Source organism: Prionailurus bengalensis, chromosome E3, assembly GCF_016509475.1.
Source record: "Prionailurus bengalensis isolate Pbe53 chromosome E3, Fcat_Pben_1.1_paternal_pri, whole genome shotgun sequence".
NCBI classification, from domain to species: Eukaryota; Metazoa; Chordata; class Mammalia; order Carnivora; family Felidae; genus Prionailurus; species Prionailurus bengalensis.
In genome coordinates, this window is record NC_057357.1 from 39,851,538 (window position 1) to 39,869,451 (window position 17,914).

At 57.9% G+C, this 17,914-nt stretch overlaps 2 protein-coding genes and 1 long non-coding RNA gene across 10 annotated transcripts in view; 2 read left to right on the forward strand and 1 right to left on the reverse strand.

Moving 5' to 3' along the window:
* LOC122471806 (phospholipid-transporting ATPase ABCA3) overlaps positions 1–1,449 on the forward strand; it is a 44,882-nt gene extending 43,433 nt beyond the window's left edge. For all 3 annotated transcript variants that reach the window (XM_043560888.1, XM_043560887.1, XM_043560886.1), the window contains exons 32-33: positions 49–122; positions 565–1,449. In XM_043560888.1, coding sequence (XP_043416823.1) covers positions 49–122; positions 565–696 — 206 coding nt within the window. In that variant the 3' untranslated portion in view covers positions 697–1,449. The remainder of the gene's footprint in view (positions 1–48; positions 123–564) is intronic.
* Positions 1,450–2,885: 1,436 nt separating this feature from the next.
* Positions 2,886–7,717, reverse strand: LOC122471812. Of its 2 annotated transcripts, XR_006294285.1 has the most exons (3): positions 6,783–7,717; positions 5,482–5,529; positions 2,886–4,865 (listed from the first exon to the last, which is right to left on the reverse strand). It is a non-coding gene; the product is annotated as an uncharacterized LOC122471812 (long non-coding RNA). The 2 variants fall into 2 exon arrangements; XR_006294284.1 differs by having other exon boundaries at positions 5,482–7,717.
* A 134-nt stretch (positions 7,718–7,851) lies between these two features.
* Positions 7,852–17,248, forward strand: RNPS1 (RNA binding protein with serine rich domain 1). 5 transcript variants are annotated; one of them, XM_043560896.1, is made up of 8 exons: positions 7,852–7,947; positions 11,040–11,227; positions 11,465–11,620; positions 12,250–12,441; positions 12,783–12,885; positions 13,158–13,311; positions 15,717–15,858; positions 16,350–17,248. In XM_043560896.1, the coding sequence occupies exons 2-8, from the start codon at positions 11,157–11,159 to the stop codon at positions 16,447–16,449; spliced, it is 918 nt and encodes a 305-aa protein (XP_043416831.1). In that variant the 5' UTR covers positions 7,852–7,947; positions 11,040–11,156; the 3' UTR covers positions 16,450–17,248. The 5 variants fall into 5 exon arrangements, with proteins under 5 accessions (XP_043416831.1, XP_043416833.1, XP_043416829.1 ...); XM_043560894.1 differs by having other exon boundaries at positions 7,866–8,043; XM_043560895.1 differs by lacking the exon at positions 7,852–7,947 and adding an exon at positions 8,147–8,339.
* The last annotated feature ends 666 nt before the right edge of the window (positions 17,249–17,914 follow it).

Here is a 17,914-nt window from a genome sequence, read left to right on the forward strand (position 1 = left end):
GCCCCCACAGCCAGGCCCTCACGGGGACACGGCGTCTCCTTCGTGCAGGCAGTGTCCTGGAGGACGAGCACCAAGGGATGGTCCATTACCACCTGCCCGGGGAGGACCTCAGCTGGGCCAAGGTGAGTGTGGGCCCTGCCAGCACAGCTGGGGCTGGGGAAGGCCCTTCCAGGAATGACTCCTTCTGTGGCGCCTCTAGGCTCCTTCCAAAGAGGAGAGTCATTTTCTGCTCTAGCTCTCACCCCCAAATCCGCTAGGTCTGGAAGTTCACTTAAGTCAGAAAAAAAATTGGCGTAAAAAAGGAAACTGACCCGCAAAGAGGATATATGTTGCCCAGGGTCACACTCCGAGCTGGCAAGATTGGGGGAGGCCCGGCCCCCCGCCGTGCGGCACAGCCCCCTGCTCCCCGAAGGGCTGGCTGCTCCCTGCAGGTGCTCCGGGGACCAGGCTGGGGCAGAGCTGGGACCTCTGAGAGCCTTACCGCCGCCGTGGCCGGGGGGCTTCGCACACCAGCCGAGGAGCCCACCCTGGGCTTGCTGGCAGCAGCCTTTCTGCTCCCACAAGGTGTTTGGTGTCCTGGAGAAGGCCAAGGAGAAGTACGCGGTGGACGACTACTCCGTGAGCCAGATCTCCCTGGAGCAAGTGTTCCTGAGCTTCGCGCACCTGCAGCCGCCCGCCGAGGACGAGGGGCCCTGAGGAGCCGGCAGGGGCGGGGCAGGCGGGCGCCCAGGCAGGCGTCCCCTCCCTCCCGGTTCATCTTACCCTGCACCTTTATTTCTAATCACTATTTTCTGTAACGGACACGAGAATCGAGGCACAGTAGGGACCGGGCCTCGGCGCCGTCACGCTGCAAACCGGCACGCGAACGTCCATGTCCGAGGCAGGCGCCGAAGCCCCTCTCTGGAACTCGGGGCCCGGCCAGGAGCGGTCCAGCAGCCCGCGCGGGCACGCCTGGGGGTCTCTGGGCAGAGAGCCGCTCAGGAAGGGGCTGAATTAGCTGAAGTGCTCGCGACGAGAGCACGCGGGACACCCCCACGTTCGCACACGGCACGGAGCCTCCCCGGGGGTGAAACGGGAAGTCTGCCGGGCAGCGGGCAGCAGGGCTCGCCAGGTTGCCCAGAGCGGAGGGAAAGCCGCCCGTGGCCGTCCACGACGGAAGTGCTGGCTGTGACGAGGCACCGCGGCCTTGGCTCCCGGGGGGGTCCCGGGAGTCACTGCGCCACACAGCCCGGACGCCGCGCCCGGCCGGCCGGCCCCATCCCACCGGCGTCTTCCAGAGTCAGCTGGGGCCGGGGGAGAAGGCGGTCCCTCGTCCCGAGACGGGCTTCCTGAGAAGCCGCCCGCGGGAGGCCGGCCGGGGCCCGGGGCGGGACCGAGTAACTGTCTGTGGAGGGGTGCACCTACCGCGTGGTGACTCTGTGCGGAAAATAAAGTCTGGGAGGGAACATGGCCACGTCTGTGAGTCACACGAGATGGGGGTCACGGGCCCGGTCACTGGCCTGCAGGCCTAGCACGGGCCTCCCACATCAGGTTTCACACGGACAAAAAAGCAAGAGCTCGTTTCTGCCAGGTACGTGGTAACTTCCAGAACTCACCTCCAGGAGCTGGAGGAATAAGCCAGACCTGCCAGTGCCGAAGCAGGTTAAATGGGCACCTGACAGACCCTTGGTCACCACGAGGAAGCGCGAGTGCGGCGGGGCAGAGGGGGAAGCTGGGGGGGCGGGGGGGGGCGGGGCTCTGACTCCAGGGCCCCTTGTGGGTTTTAGGCCATTTTCCAGAAGATTCTTCCTCCACAACAGCTCCCTTTTTATTTATACTCTTATTTCTTGACGGTTTTCTAAATGTCCTTTTGACACCGCCCCCCCTCCCCCCCCCCCCCCCCCCCCCCCCGCAGAATTCAGTTTTAGGGAAGACCTGTCTCATCACCGTGGCTCCTTCAGGAGTTTCCCGTTAGCATTTTTACTGGCCTCTGGAGGTCTGTGAATGCTGCCCGTGGCCTCCAGCTCTTCTGTTCCCCCCGGAATTCTTTACACCATCAGCATTTAGTTCCACATTATAAAAAATTAATTCGGGGGTCGGTGTGGTCTAAGATGAGCCCCACAGAAGGCGTGTTCTGGGAGGTGGGCCTGTGGCCCGACACCAGGCCTGGGCGGGGGGGGGGAGGGGGGCAGTGGGAGGAGCATAGAGCTTGGCAACTGCAGTTAGGGAGAAGGGACCCCAGGAGCAGCAGGAAGGAGCACCACTTTTGGGGTCCCTGTGGCACCCCCAAGTCATCTGCAGTAGAGCTCAAGGAGCCGGGGCTGGAGCCCACCTGATTTGGTTTGAACTGATGCAGCTCCGGGCCCAGGGGAGAGGGGGAAGGACCACGGACACCCCGACAGGAGAGCTGGCCTGTTTCATCCCCACCAGCCCATCCCGCTCTCCCCCAGACCCTGGGGCCCAGAGGGTCCCTGGACATGCTGGTCCCAAACAGCTGCTGCATCTGCTGGACCCCTGCCCCTCCCCAGCTCATCAGCAGACCCAGAAGACCGGGTCGCACCTTGCCTACCCCGTGGGCCTGGTCGGGGGCTCCCAAGGGGCGGACACCGACGTGAGGGCCGAGAGCAAGCCTGTGTAAGATCCTGCCCCGTCCGATGGTGTGGCTCGACCGAAACACAGACGGTGAACTGCCCCTCGGCAGGACACCTGCACTCAGAAGTTAGAGGGGGCTGCTCCACAGGGAGGGTTGGGCAGACCCTGCTGGGGGCAGGGCTTAGGCCGAGCCCCATCCACTGCTTTCTGGGGAGAGAATGCCAGGCAGCAGGTCACAGGGCGAGGGGACCCCACCCCCAGGCCCCAGAAACCACTCCTGTGGAATGGAGACTGCAGCCGGCTTGCTGTGCACATCAGCTTTGAAACCAGACAGGCGTTTATTTCTCGGTCAAGTACAAAGTCCAGAGACAGTGGTCTGGGTGTTGTCGCCGACAAGGCCTCAGGAAGCCAGCCTCCATCTGCCTGCTCTGTCCAGGTGCAGGCCTCCCTCAAGCTCTGCTCTTGGGCTCAAGGTCACCCTGAGGCTCCAGACAGAAGCAGCAGGGGGACGGGAGGAGGACACAGCTCCCGGATGTCATGTGCTTCTGTGTCCACGTTGTTGCACAGAACGCAGGCACATGGCTGCTCCAGGGAGAGGGAGCCGGGACACAGGGTCCTTTATTTAGCTGGGTACCCCAGATAAGAGCCAGGTCCCAGGATACGATCCCAGTCTCCACCACGACTGCAGTGTGCAGGTTCGCATCCTCAAGGGGTCCACAAGTGTGCCTTCGTGGTCCACTTGAGCTGGCGAGACCCCACCTCACTTAGGAAGACCCACAGGCTAGCAGAAGTGACCCTACCCTAGGGCCCAGCCCCTGCCCCCCATGGTGTCCCTGACCCTATGGTCGCAGGGACACAGAAAAACAAACTGGACAGGTTTTTTTGCTGGGCAAACGCCAATCCAGATCTTCAATCCAGGACTCCAGGAGGAGCGAAGGTCACCTCAGTCTCAGGGACCTTCAGCCCTGTCTCACAAAGCAGCTGACAGGACCAGGGCAGAAGAAGGAGTGAGCCAAGGCCAGCAGCTGGAAGGAAGGCCGGAAGGCTGGTCCAAGGGTGGCCGCAAGCTGCCTGGGGATGACTACACATCGCAGGTGGGAGAGGAGCCAGCCCGTCCGGTCCAGCCTGGACCCACGTGAGCCTGGGCTGAAGTCAGTCAGTCCCTTGACCACAGAGACAGCAACGTCCCAGTGCCCCAGAGCAGTCAGCCCGGACACCCACAGTGCCAGAACCTGGAGGTGAGGGGGGAGGTTTCCGAGAGGCCAGCCCGGGGCTAGACAACCAGCCTGGGCAACAGATTTGGCGATGGCATCTGCAGGACACCCCATGCCAGCTGCTGTTCGGCTCGCTTCTGGGAACCAGCACGACACCGATGGTGTAGGCCAGCCAGGTCCTCTGAGACCACCACCACCACCCCCCCCCCCCCCGCCGCCGTTCCCACACAGACTGGTCAGTGAGAAGGGAGGGCCACCTGCGCTCACCCAGACCCTGTGGCCCTTACCTGCACACCAAGGGACGTTCCTGGGTAGACAGCTTGGGCTCTATCTGGACCCAGAGGGGCTCCTGCAGCAAAGAGGTGGCCACAGAGGTTCTAAGAGTTCCCCCCAAAACCAAAGTCAGGATTAGGCTGCTCACTCCACCCCTCAGCTGAGGCAAGTGGGCCACGTGTGATATCCCACTCTGCAGACACGAGGTGCCTTCCTTGAACCCCGGCTCAGGTCCACCTCCAAACCCTGGGAGGTTCGAGTCCCTGAAGCCTATCTCCCTTTCCCAAAGGACAGCAAAGCCCCTGGGGTCCCTGCACGAGGGGGCTCAGGGAAGGTAGGTTGAGAGGCTGCCTGAGAAGGCACGACAAGGCAGAGGTCTCGACCCCGGCAGCCCGCCCAGGAGAGCACCAGGAAGCAGGGCGCTGGGCCCTGGAGTCCCATCCCCACCTGATAGGCCCACGTGGTGTTGTCCTCAAACAGGCAAGAGGAGCTGAAGCTACGGGGTCGGGCCCGGGGAGCGGGGGCCCTGCCTTCCTTCCTCAACACACAGGGCTGCCCAGGCCCCGCTCCTGGGGCCCGGCCTACACCACACAGATGCTGGCATCAGACGCCTGCAGGGTTGGAGAAGTCCCAAGTCAGCTGGCTGTGGATGGCACAACGTAGGTCCTGGGAGCAGGGCCAAGCCATCTTGGCCCCAGTCGACACTGCGACACGGCCCACAGGTCCGCCAACGATGCAGCGTACGAGCTCCACTGCCCCGCGCCCAGCTGTGACCGCCCCGGCTCAGGCACGCTATCCTTGACTTCCCTGGGGCAGAAATGAACCTGGGGCTCTGGGCATGAAAACCAGCACAAGCCCCCAGCTCACTCCTCAGCCACCCCCAGGAGAGTCCAGAGTCACCTGCTGGCAGGGAGATGGGAGAGGTCTCAGGACCCGACAACCCACACCTTAGAGGCACAAGCCTGCAGCCAGAGAGGCTCCCCACAACTCCAGACCCTCGCTGGCTGTCTGACTCTTTAAGGCCCAGCCTGGCCACCGAGAAGGACCAGCCAGTGCCTCTTCCTGGGCTCCTGCAGGGGCTTCAGGCTCTCACCTCCACAGAGAGACCCAGGCCTCCTCTTCTAATGCCTCCCTCAAGGCCACCGAGCCATCACCGCCTCCCTGACTCCACCCAAACTCTTCTGTTCTACCTGGCCAGGCCACCCCTGTCCTTGGTGCAGGGACTCTCAGCGGTAGGTAGGAGTCCTTTCTTGGGGATGCGATGCCTACTTGAGGCTCCCGGATGGCGCACTGTGACCTCCAGCACCATCCAGACTACCACTAAACCCTCTCCGTGTCCCCGGTCACCAGCCTCCAAGGGCAAGCACTGCAGAGGCCGACAGAGAATGAAGGCAGAGGGAATATTCTGTCTTGACAAGGGTACGTTTCCAAATGGAGAGCAGCGCCACATGCCAGCAGGTGGCCCCCGACCCTGGAAGGGAAGGGAGGGGCTCAGGACACTGGCAAAGCCTGAAAGATGCCTGTGGTATAGTGCTCCAGGCCTGGGGCTGGCTGCCCAATGCAGTCTCCAGGAGCCCTGCCCCACCCCCCTCCACCAAACCTGGGCCAAAGGCTTCCCGAGGTCCCCAAAGGACGTAGCGTGCCAGCCCTCAGCCCCCAGGGCCTCAGTAAGTTGGCACAGGGGTGTAAGAAGGGTGAAGCCAGAACTCCTGGAAGGCCAGGGGGCAGGCGGCCTCCAGATTTATTTCCTTATGTTTCTTCTGAATACATTCTGTTCATCTTCAAAACGGCAAAAGATGCTCAAATTTTAAAGCTCAACAGCTGATAACACACTTGGTAACAAAAATCAGCAATATTTAGAAACAAACTTGATTAAATTCATGTGTATGAATAAATCATGCTTTTAGATTTAACATAAAACGTGTTAAAATTTATATGCATGCCAAACTATAGCATTCCGCTCATTTTTAAAAAAGTAGCAGGGGTTGGCTGCCCGGCTGAATTGTTCCCACCCTTGCCAAGGTGGGGTTGCTCGCCCACTCCCTCCCCACCTAGGGTGCCGGTGCGGCCCTGGGCATGCACTGATGGTGGGCCCAGGATGTGTGGGGCTCCGACATGCTGCCACGGCCACCCTGTCCCCAGTGCTGACCCTCTGGGCCCCTTGACGGCTGCAGGGCAGAGCCAGGGCTGCCCTCTGTTCCACTCACTCCTCCGTGCGTGGCCATGGCAGACGTGACAATGACAGTAGAGAATTCAATGCTCTAAATGCACCCCCACCACACCAGGGCAAATCTAAATCCAGAGGGAGGCCCCTGCACCGGACTGCCTGCCTGCCTGCCAACACATCCCCCCTAGAAATGTGTTGGTGCCTTAGCAGAAGGGACACAGGAGGGGGCTGCTCCTTCTGGGCTCCCTTTTGTCCGTGACTCTGAGACACCCCCCAGCCCGGGGTGAAGGTGTTGGGGCACAGCTGACAACCTCCGGATGGGGCCAGATTGGCTGGACAGGGAAAGGCACCACCATCCACAGGCTGGGAAAACCACAGAGCGCAGAGAACAATGACGTGCAGACAGCGTCTGCAGCACCAACCGTCTGGTCACCAAGCTGCAACCTGGGCTCCCCTGTCCTTGTCCTAGCGGTTAGTCCGTCTCCAAATCACAGTGATTCCTTTCTCCAGAAAGATCCGATTTCGATCCGTTCCCTTCTCTTCCTTGATGCACCTACCTGTTCGGACAACGTCCGGGGCGGGGTGCACCTTCCTTGCTCCCACCAAGGGTCATGCAGTAACAACCGCTTGCCGGACATGGGTGGGGGAACGCTGGCGGCCCCGTGGGGAACAAAACCCGAAAGCGCTGGCCTCTTTGGCGCCGGGTTTTATTCTCCCAGCCTCCTGCCTGGGCCCGGGCCACTGCTTTGCCAGGAGGCTGACTGCCTCCCTGCCTGCGCTGTTCACCGGCCAGAGTGAAGCCTCGGCTCCGGATGTTGCACATCCTCCACGTCGCCCCACCACCGCTCAACTCCACCTTCGTAGCCTGGCCTGCGAGCCGCCACACTAGCCTCCCCTCCCTTCTTGCAACGCCGTAGCGCGGCTATTCCCTCTGCCGGGCGCCCCCTCCCCCTCGGGTCTCAGCCGCAGTGTCACCTCCTCGGAGGCGCTTCCCCCTCCGCATCCTGTCTTCTACCCTGATGTTCGCTCCCAGTTCGTGACGGTCGCACTGTCCCCCGTCTAGTCTCGGAACCCGGCCGAGCTCCGTCCGCGCAGCAGCGGCGTCCGCGCAGCAGCGGCGTCCGCACGGTCACTCCGCCCACCTTACGTGGTTTTTAACCGCACGAACCCAGCCCCGCACCCACTCGGGCCCCTGAGCCGCCTGAACCCCGCGGGACCCCCCACGGCCCGCAGCCAGAAGCCGGAGCGCCCGCACCGCCCTCGGTCCAGCAGCCGGCCGCACAGCGTGCGAAGCACCGGGGTCAAGGGTGGCGCGCCCGGGCTACCGCCAGACCCGCCGCCTGCCCAGTGCGCACGCGCGAGGGCTGGGGCAAGGCCGCCACTGCGTTAACTCCCTCCGCGCCGCCCCGGGGGCTGCCCCAGCGGCGCGGCCCTGCCGACCGCGGTCCCACAATCGGCCGGCCCCCTGAGGCGTGCAGCCAGCCCCTGGCAGTCCCAGACACCTCCTCAGAAAGGGAGCTAGAGCAAGAGTCGCCGACGCGGCTCGCCAAAAACGGCCGTGGCCCTTTAACATTCCCCTCGCTCGCGCCCATTGGCTAGGGCGCTCTACGTCATCGCTGCGCGCCCGACAGCGGCGCCTTCCCGCTCCCTAACCCTGACGCCAGAGCGGCGCCGGCCTTAGCGGCTGAGGAGAGCGGGAGGAGGTTGCGGCGGCGGGAAGATGTAAGTTGGGGGAATCCGACCCCATCCGAGCTCCGGGGACCGCCCGCAAAGCTCGGCGGGGCGCGTGGTGGAGCCGGCCCGCTCCTCGGCCTCTCGGTAGGGACGGCAGCCTGGCGGCGCGGCACCGGGTCTAAGAAGAAAGAGTGTGGCCCGGGGCGGGTGGAGTGGGAGGCGCCGAGGCCGCGGCCCGGAAGTGGTCGGGGCCGCGGCGGGCGGAAGGGCGCCTCAGATCGTCCCCCTCTGCGGCGGGCCCTGCTAGGCCCGCGGGACTCGGAGCAGCCGGGAGCGCGGCTTCCGCCTTCGGGGCTCTCTCGCCGGGTTGGAGACCCAGGCCCGCAACGCCAGGCCCTGCCCTGGAAGCGCTCGCGGCCCGGCGCCTGGACTGGGGAGTTGTGAGTGAACGCGGACGGGGGCGGCGAGGTCGCGCGTGGGGCCCGTGCCAGTGGGTGCGGAGTGGCTTTGGTGGGGTGCCCCGGGAGACCGGCTGAGCCTCCCTTCGAGGCCATTAATTCAGACATGACTCCACGGCCGTTTACCAGGCTCCCGGGTGCCGTTTTCCGCGGGAGTCCTTGGAGATACGGCCCCTGATGTCATGCAGCTCCGTTGGACGGGTTACCCCCCACAAGGGAGGTTACGGGAAGGTTCAAGTCCACGAAGGGAAGTCGTGGCTTTTTCTTTTATTTAGCATGAATTGTGCCTAAAATGTGCTTTTAAATGGGGAAGGTGCTCTGAAGAGTTGAGCCGAAACGCCATCTGCTCGAGGTTTAACTAATTGTTCTCTCTCTCTCTGGCTGTTGGACGCGCACCTTTCCGGAGGATGGGGGAGGTAACCAAGGTCCTGTGCTGTTACCTGAACTTGTGTGAACAGAGAGCCTCAGTCTTTGCTTTCTAGCACTCGGCCACGCCCAGCAAAGTGTTCGCTCAGCCTGTGGTTCTTAATTCGTAGAGTTTAAGAATTCCGGTGGTGCTTGTTGTCACCGAGCACACGGGGGGGGGGGGGCGGCGCGGGAGTCTGCGGTCACGTGTGCCTACGAAGCACTTGAAATACACCTAGGCCAAATCGAAGGGTTTAAAGGCTTAGTGGGGGGTGGGGGTGCAGATATTTCACTAATGAGTTTTTATACTGATTGTGTGTTGAAAAGATAACATTTGGGGTATAGCGTGTCCACTGTATTACTGAAAGTCAATTTCATCTGTTAACTTACCTAATGTCGCTCCTAGAAGATTTAGGATTTTAGCTCACACTCTGTTTCTATTGGACAGTACTGCACTTGGTGATCCTGACCGGGTGGTTCAGGGACCCCTGGTGAGCATTCAAGAGATTATGTGTGACTTTGGGAGACCAGAGTTCACGTGGGGAAAAAGCTTCCAAACGTGGAAAAACGTCCCTTTCTTCTAAGGAAAGCTAACATTGATTGAGCCTTAACTAGGTGCCAAGTTTCTTTCATGAGTAATAAATTTGGTTAATGATCTTGGTGACTATGGAGGTGTAGGAACTGTAATTGTCACTGTAATGCTTTTGAGAAATTGAGGCTCAGAACGGTTAAGTGACTTACCCAAGGTCACACAGCAAAGCTCTGAATTAAACAGATACACTGACTCCGGACGCTTAACCAGTGAATTAACACTTCCCGCTTGTCGGAGGACACTGAGCTTCTCCAGTGTTGCTTGCTCAGTGCCCATAGCACCTTACTGTTTTAAGGCAGAACATCTTAAACGACGTTATCAGCTTGGAAAAGAGCAGCAAAGGTGGCATTCTGCTTGCTTCTGCTCTAATCTGATCATCCGAAGCTGGCCTTCACTCTGGAGTCACAGAATTTATTCAGGATCTTGGGCACCCCTACACAACGTGAAACAGGATCCCAGTTGGCTGCTGTGTCCAGGTTACTTACAGGCTGTTGAGGAAGAGGAACTAGGAGTGGTGGAGACCAGTACCTGAGACCTTTGCTTGCAACTCAAGCAAATTGTAGAAAACCTCACTGCAAATATTGAAGTTTGTTGAAGTAACACTCACTAATGGTACTAATGACCATTTGTTGAGCACATGCTGCAGTCCAGACACTTTGTTAAACCTTTATGAGCAGTGCCATCCAGTTCTAGTGCCCCCGCACACACACGCATGTGATTTTGGGGAAAAAATGTAAGCATAAAGTTAAAAGAATTGCAGTGACTACCCTCATAACCACCACCTAGATCGTACAAGTCCCATTTCTACCACATTTGCTTTTTACTCGTCAATATTTTTATTCTATTTTGAAGTACGTTGTAGCCTCTGGTGTAACACTTCTGTCTGCCTATCATTAACTAAAGTTGCATTTGCAATGACTCTTTTTTGGGTTTTTTTCTTAAGTTTATTTATTTTGAGAGAGAGCAGGGGAGGGGTAGAGAGAGAAAGAGAATCCCGAGCAGGCCCTCCACTGTCAGCGAGGAGTCTGATGCAGGCTCAGTCTCACAAACTGAGATCATGACCTGAGCCGAAATCAAGAGTTGGAGGCTTAACTGACTGAACCCTCCGCCCCCAGGCACACCATGCAATGACTGCTTTTTAAATGTTCATAGGGGAACATTTTATTTGTTTGCATTTGGGTATTAAATGTTTTGATGCTACCTGTCGCTTTTGAAATGGTTTTTGCTTCCAGTCGTAGCCTAGATCCAAAGTATCCTACGAGGAAATTACAGCAGTTAAACAAGAGATCTGACCACACCAGTAACCCTTTCAGGAGAGCCACTCTTGGGGTTTTTTTCTGTTCTGCATGCAAATGTGGTGCTGTGGTTTGGGGGGGGGGGGGCGGTAGAGGGCTCATCAAACCTGTGAGTGCAAAATGGGTATTGTACCTCCTGTAAAATAACAGTGACGGGCGCCACCACCGTTTCCTTAAGGAAAAGACCACAAACTGAGGTGAGGGTCTACCTGTGGGGGTGGGACCCTCCCCAAGGAAATGGAAGAGGTCCCTGTGTGTTCCCGGCTTTGTGGACGCTCGCTGCTCACTGTGTTCCTTGCCATCTTCTCGTGTGCTCGCCTTTTGACTGCAAAGCGAATTTGTTGCCTTGCCAATACGTTCACTCTGTAAATCCTTTTATCTTGTTATTAGGCTGCACTTTGGCGTAAATTGCAATCGATTAGGGATCGTTTCTCAGACTCGAGTTAGAAGTGAGAGTTCAGATAAGTGAGGCCGCCATTGCTGCTTTGAACACCTCAGAAGGGGAGAATGGATTTATCAGGAGTGAAAAAGAAGAGCTTGCTAGGAGTCAAAGAAAATAATAAAAAGTCCAGCACTAGGTAATCCTTCTGTCAGATTTTTCTAGTGCTACTTTGGGGGTGCTCGTTACTAGGGACCCTCAGAAAGGGGAAGATTGGAAATGTCTCACATTCTACAGTGAAGTGTCCTAAGCCACAGACCGTTTTGTTCTGTGATCACCTGGGGTCTCTGTAGCCCTTTGGATCCCCTCCTGGGTAGTGTTGTTTCAGGGTTTGGTCAGAGGGGCTGGTGATCTCACACTCTTCCTCACCATCCAGGGCTCCCTCTCCTACCAAACGCAAAGACCGCTCTGATGAGAAGTCCAAGGATCGTTCTAAAGATAAAGGGGCCACCAAGGAGTCTAGTGAGAAGGACCGGGGCAGGGAGAAAACGCGGAAGAGGCGCAGCGCTTCCAGCGGCAGCAGCAGCACCAGGTGGGGCCGCGGGGCGGGGCCCTGAGAGCCACGCCCCTTTCTGTCCGCTGAGCCTGCCCACTGCTCTGTAGTCCGAATTATTCACACAGAAGATTGTGAGATTGTTAATAAAGGCCTTAACTGTAGCACAATGCTTTGGGGTTTGCTCCGGTTCCCTATGGAGGATGGTGTTGACGAATGAGACATCTGGGGGTAGATTTTTCTCTCAGGTGCTTTTTTCTTTAGTTGTGATTGGATTGCCCGAGCCTAAAGCTTGCATTTCTTCACTTGAGCGCCAGCCCGAGCCCCTCGGTAGCCACCTTCCAGGATGGATTGGTGTTCTGACCTGCAGGCTCTTTCTGTACCTCCCAGCAGTCAAGGCTTCTGTGTGGCTAGGAAGCGGCTCCTTCCTTTCCTGCCCCTGCGCAGTTTGAATGCTGTTTTCTGTCCCTGCCAGGGGCTTTGGCTAGAGAAGGCTGGGGTAGATATCGTCCCCACCCCCCGGGGTGGGGGGACGGCATGGAGGTTGGAAAATAATGAGGACCGCGGTGGCCTCTTGGGAGCATGAGCGCGTACAGGCTCGTCTGCGTCTGCTGGGAAGAGAGGCTCCCCTCCGCCGCTGCTTGTGACACTTCTGTCTCCCTGGCCAGGTCCCGGTCCAGCTCTACCTCCAGCTCGGGCTCCAGCACCAGCACTGGCTCGAGCAGCGGCTCGAGCTCTTCTTCCGCATCCAGCCGCTCGGGAAGCTCCAGCACCTCCCGCAGCTCCAGCTCCAGCAGCTCGTCTGGCTCGCCGAGTCCTTCTCGACGCAGGCACGACAACAGGAGGCGCTCCCGCTCCAAGTGAGCTCCCTTCCGGCGCCGCTTCCCACGGCGGGGGGGGGGTGGGGGGTGGGGGTGGGGGGGTCTTGGTTTGGAGGGGTTACCCCAAAACTTGTCAGTCATCTGGGAACTTAGTTTGCAAACTGGGGACTATAAAGTGACGGTAGCTGTTATAAAAGTAGCCTGTAGAGGAGTCCGTGTCTTACTTAGTCGGATTTCTGAGGCAGAGGTGACAGGAATATACACAAACTGGTAGGGAAAGCTGCCTTATAAAAAACTCAACAGTAGCACTTAGCAGCCCCACTTAAAAAATTTTTTTGACTTGACAGAAATTGTTTCTGTTGTTGTGTTTTTTCAATCAGATCCAAACCACCCAAAAGAGATGAAAAGGAAAGGAAAAGGCGGAGTCCTTCCCCTAAACCCACCAAAGTGCACATCGGGAGGCTCACTAGGAATGTGACCAAGGTGAGGGATCTCAGATCTGTCCAGTGGGCAGAGGGGGGCACGTCTCTTCTGCAAATGTTTTAAATGGAAAACCAGAGAAGCTGGCCTTTGCTGGAGGTAACCGAGAACATAGGCTCTGAGGACACTGGCGGGAGCATGGAGTCCTTTATCCGAGTTGTTCCGTGTGAGAGAGACGCCCCAGGTGCCTAGCTTGTCATCGTCATGGGGTGACTTCTCAGCTCCCACACGGGTAATTGGTGGGTGCACATCAGAGTGACCCTTCTTTCCTCTAGGACCACATCATGGAGATATTCTCCACCTACGGGAAAATTAAAATGATTGACATGCCTGTGGAAAGGATGCACCCCCACCTGTCTAAAGGCTACGCGTACGTGGAGTTTGAGAATCCGGACGAGGCCGAGAAGGCTCTGAAGCACATGGATGGAGGTGGGTGACCCTGCCTGCGCCCCCTCTCTGCTCCCTGCGCGAGGCTGGCCTCGGCCCAGCGGAGGGACCTTTCAAACCAGTTTCTACCAGCTCCCTGCAGCTCTTGCCCGACTCCATCTTTGACCAGTGGGGGTGTGTTCACCAAAAACAAGTTTATGAGATATCATTCCTGGGAAAATTTCAGCAAAAATGAATACATTAACATCTTTAGAGTTTTCCAATCTGTGAGAACTTAAGGAACGAAGGGGTTTATTTTATACAATATTATGAATGTGAATAATGCAGCATTTGGCTTTTGTATGGCAGTGTTTTCTCTAGTCCTCTCTGAGAGTCATCTTCTGTTATGCTGACATTTCAGCATTTTTAGGTTTACTTTGCTGAATTCATACATTTTACCCATCTCCCTCAAGCTTGTATCGTAACTGTTTGTGACATTTATAGCTGTTTTGTATTGAGCAGAATGGTTTTGGCGGCGGCTGAGCACTTGTGAATAGTTTTGGATGGCCGGTTTCCATCTTGTCTTCACGTCTGTGTCTTTGAGGAGCGTGGAATCGGTCTCCGCCCCAGCTCACTGCTCTTGTAATCTACGCAGCTGGGGCCGAGAGCTGGCTCCGTCCATAGCACTGTGCATGGGGTATCTGGCCACGCAGGGAAGAATCTGAACACCCCAGAACCTTGGAGTCCTCAGAAGCCTGTTGCCCACTGGAAAAATAGTGTAATGGTGTGATGGCTAGTTTTCCTGGAGCCCTGATGGAGCTTGGACACTAGGAACTTTCCCTTAACGCTAAGCTAGCTGTCTTCAGTCTACTGAAATCCCTTTGAGGGGCGCGTGAGTGACTCATTTGGTTGAGCGTCCAGTTCTTCATTTTGGCTCAGGTCGTGACCTCACAGTTCGTGGGACCGAGCCCGGAGCCTGCTTGGGTTTCTCTCTCTCGCTCGCTCGCTCGCTCGCTCGCTCACTCTGCCCCCCTCTGTCTCTCAAAATAAATCCTAAAACATAACCAGTCGCTCCCTTTGAAGTTTTTTAGGAGTTTGTCATGAACTGTGCCCACCACCTCTTGATCTTAACCACACCTTCATTTTAGAGACTGTCAAACATGCGTCTTTGAGAGCTGGAGCACTTGCTAAGAATTCAGGACACTCGGCCACGTCCAGGGTGTGCATGGTCATAGCCCACGTTTTTTAAGATTCTGGTAGGATCTGTGTGTGTGTCCACATACTGTACTGCGCCCCATCGAGTGGAGCAACTCCATGCTGGCTCCAGAAGGAATGTGGAAGAGCTTGGCCTTTCTGGCAGCTGCCCAGAAGATAGAGTTGTCTTCATTGCTGTATGATCGGTGTCCTTGACGTTCCTGATTTGGGCTGGCCTTGGCAATGGGCCATGCGGAGGCAGGGGGTGCCTTAGGCTGTGTTTACTTAAGTCTCGCGAGTGCGTTCTGAACACAGGTCTACATGCCTGAGCCACCTCCTTGCCGTCTCTGCTGTCGCCTTGAGGGTAGGAGCTGAGAAGATGAGAGAGGGCACACGAGGGCTGTGCTCGGTCCCCTGAGCGGTCCCTGGACTGGGCCAGGGTGCGTGCTCCCCTGAGGTTCCCGGGTCTGCGCCTTGGTCTCCTTTGCTTGCTTTTTCTGAGGCCCCGAAGGCTCCTTGGCCTCCATCCTGAGCCGCCTCCCTTCACTGTTCTCATCGGCTACATTCACATACGTGGCTGCACTCAGAGTCCCCTCCCCAAGTCACTTTTTCCACACTCTGAAGACAGACTTGACAGCTGAACCTTGGTTTGGTTTTGCTCCTCTGCCCCAGTAGTACTTTCTTCTTCCCGAGCCACGATGCAGTCATAGCTCATCTAGAAACAGGGGTGCCGATCATCCCTCCCACCCCATCCACCGCCACGTTGTAGTGACCCGGCGGCCCATTTACAGTGGACACTGCCCTCGTCGGGACCCAGCACCCAGAGGCCACCTTCTGGTCCCCTGGGAGGAGCCCTCTGAGGAAAGTATCTCCACGGCGGGTATTGGGAGAGGGGGCCAGGCCCCCTGGCTAAGAGGCCACACGTCTTCGAGGGCAGTCCTTCTGGATCTCTTACATTTCACCCCATCTGCTTCCCTCAGAGCCCCCACACTGCTGCCCCTCCTCTTGCCTGTCCCTCCCAACCTTCTAGAGGAGGCAGCTCAGTGCTAGGCCCACCTTCCGGCTCAGGTCAGGGCACAGCCCTTCCCCATGAGTGAACGGGCTCAAGTGTCCACTTGGATGCACTTCCCTTGGTGGCTGCTGTGCATGAGGGGTCTTGGTGCCTCGAGACTGAGTTCCCTCTTTGCTTCCACGCTATAGGCACGTTTCCTGGCCAAACCGCCCACAGTAGTGACTGGGTGTGATATTTTGTGACTTGATCTTTTTTTCAACAGGACAAATCGATGGCCAGGAGATCACCGCCACCGCTGTGCTGGCCCCATGGCCGAGGCCACCGCCCAGGAGATTCAGCCCTCCCAGGAGAATGCTGCCTCCACCTCCCATGTGGCGTCGGTCGCCCCCACGGATGAGAAGAAGGTAGGTCTGTTTGGAGTCTCCCAGAGGACTGCTTGAGGCCTGTGTGGGTTTGTTTCATTTACACACACAGCATGATAGTGCTGACCTTGGAGCCCTGCTCAGCCTGTGGGCTGGCATGGGACGGCCCTATGGGGGCACCGCTGCGGGTGGCACCACTATTCCTGGAGTCTGGGTCTTGTCCCCTTCCTAGCTAACAGGACAGGAAGGCTCAGGAGAGGAGTTTGAGTCAGGTGAGGGAGGGGCTGTCCCTGGGCAGAGACCAGAGCACGGCCCTCCTCTGCTGGTGGTGTTGAGCCGCCCCGTGCACGGCCCTCAGGAAGGAAGGGCTCCCAGGCGGTGCCGTCAGAGAGCCATCCTGGCTTAGAGCATCGACGTGTGCAACTCCACAGAACGTTCCTTCCAGAAGCCAGCTTCGCCCTGCGGCCGGAGATGCGGAGCTGTGTCTGTGGTGCCAGCTTCGGTGTCTGACTTGGTCTTTCCTCTCCCCGCAGGTCGCGCTCCCCGAGACGCAGGTCCCCGGTGCGCCGGCGGTCCCGCTCGCCCGGCCGCCGCCGCCACAGGAGCCGCTCCAGCTCCAACTCCTCCCGATAAGCAGGCCACCGGGGCTCTGCACCCTGGAACTTCTGTCCCGTCCACTTCAGTTCGGTCACTTGTGTAGCGGCAGGAGGATTGGTAGGAGAAATTCCTCACTCAGGGCAGGCTTCGAAGGCGGCGATTGAGGCGTTTCCTCTGAAGGCAGAGTTCTAGCTGCAGGAGCGTTAGTGGCTTGGGGTTGTGCCTGTAAAGACGCCCGCCAGGTCTCTGGCTAGAAAGCTCCCACGTTCACAGTTCCTCAGAGTCCGTTCAGTGGCAAAGCCAGCAGGGACAACGCAGGGCTCCGGGTGGCAGTGCGGCCCCAGCCCGGGGGTGGGAGCTGGGCCAGTGGCCTGCTCGTGCCCAAGCTTGCCGGTCTGCGGGGTCCCTCAGGAAGGGGCCTGCTTTCCGTGCGGCTGCTGATCCTGCTGGCCTGGCCCTGCTCCCCCTGCTCCGGTCCTCCTCCGATATCTACAGTCAGACACCCTGTGTTCATCACCGGAAATGGTTGGTTTTACACGTACTCGTGCACACACACCACATCCCGCGGCTCCCTTTCTCTCTGCACTTGGTGAACAAGTTGAGAGCCAGCTCCGCAGGGCCATCAAGGACCCCCCTCCCCCTTGTACCTGTCATTCACTGTGGTCTCGCAGGTTACTGTGGCAACGTGTACATTGCTTTTTTGGCTTTTATTGTACAGTCAGTACTATAAATTTGTTGTTTTGAGTTTTGTAACTTGTAGCATTTTAGGCGCTGTTGTGTTTGTACTTTGTTGTGTAGAGTGAAGGGATTGTTGAATAAACGGGATTAGACCGCAGACTGAGTACTGGCTTCGCTGCCCCCTTCCTGTCTGTGACCCCAGAAACAGCTTCACTTCTGAAGCTAAAAACTCAGGCACTAAAAACACACGACCGCATCTTGGTTCATTTCCGCAGGCACACTTCCAGAGTCTGAGCAGAACAGCCGGTGAGCACGCCAGGGAGTTGGGCAGATTCTGTGGGTTGACCTGCACCGAGAGAGAGAGGCTCTTATCACCTTGTATTCCCAGGAGCTTGGCATTTTGCCTGACCAGAAACCGATCTCCTTGGCTGCTGCTATGTTAGTCAGCCACGAAATAATGAAAAAACGGTTTTCCACCTCAAAAGTCGGTTGTGTCACAACGAAGACTTAGGAACCGTAAAAAAATTGAGGTTTCAGTCACCCAGCCCTGAACTTGGCCCTTCCTGTGCCCATATGCAAATGGGATGTCTGCGAGACCACCTCCTGCCAGGCAGCACAGTGGCTTCCTACCCGGCAGGGGACACCAGTGTTGAGCGGGGACCCTTTCGGTGTTTCTGAAGGCAGGACAGAGCAAATAAAATCAGGTGCTCCCTTTGCTGTCAAGGAGGCGGTGGCACCGCGGTCCTGTCAACAGTGTGAGGGCACCTGTTTCTGCCCGCCAGCACCGCCTCCACCTCACCCCCGCCCCGTGGCACCCTTTTTA

Excerpts from the sequence above, each read along its gene's own strand:
- RNPS1 (XM_043560896.1), top strand. The coding sequence starts at position 11,157 with ATGGATTTATCAGGAGTGAAAAAGAAGAGCTTGCTAGGAGTCAAAGAA. Across the intron at positions 12,886-13,157 it reads TCACTAGGAATGTGACCAAG|GACCACATCATGGAGATATT; the intron begins GTGAGGGATCTC and ends TCTTTCCTCTAG. Across the intron at positions 13,312-15,716 it reads TCTGAAGCACATGGATGGAG|GACAAATCGATGGCCAGGAG; the intron begins GTGGGTGACCCT and ends TTTTTTCAACAG.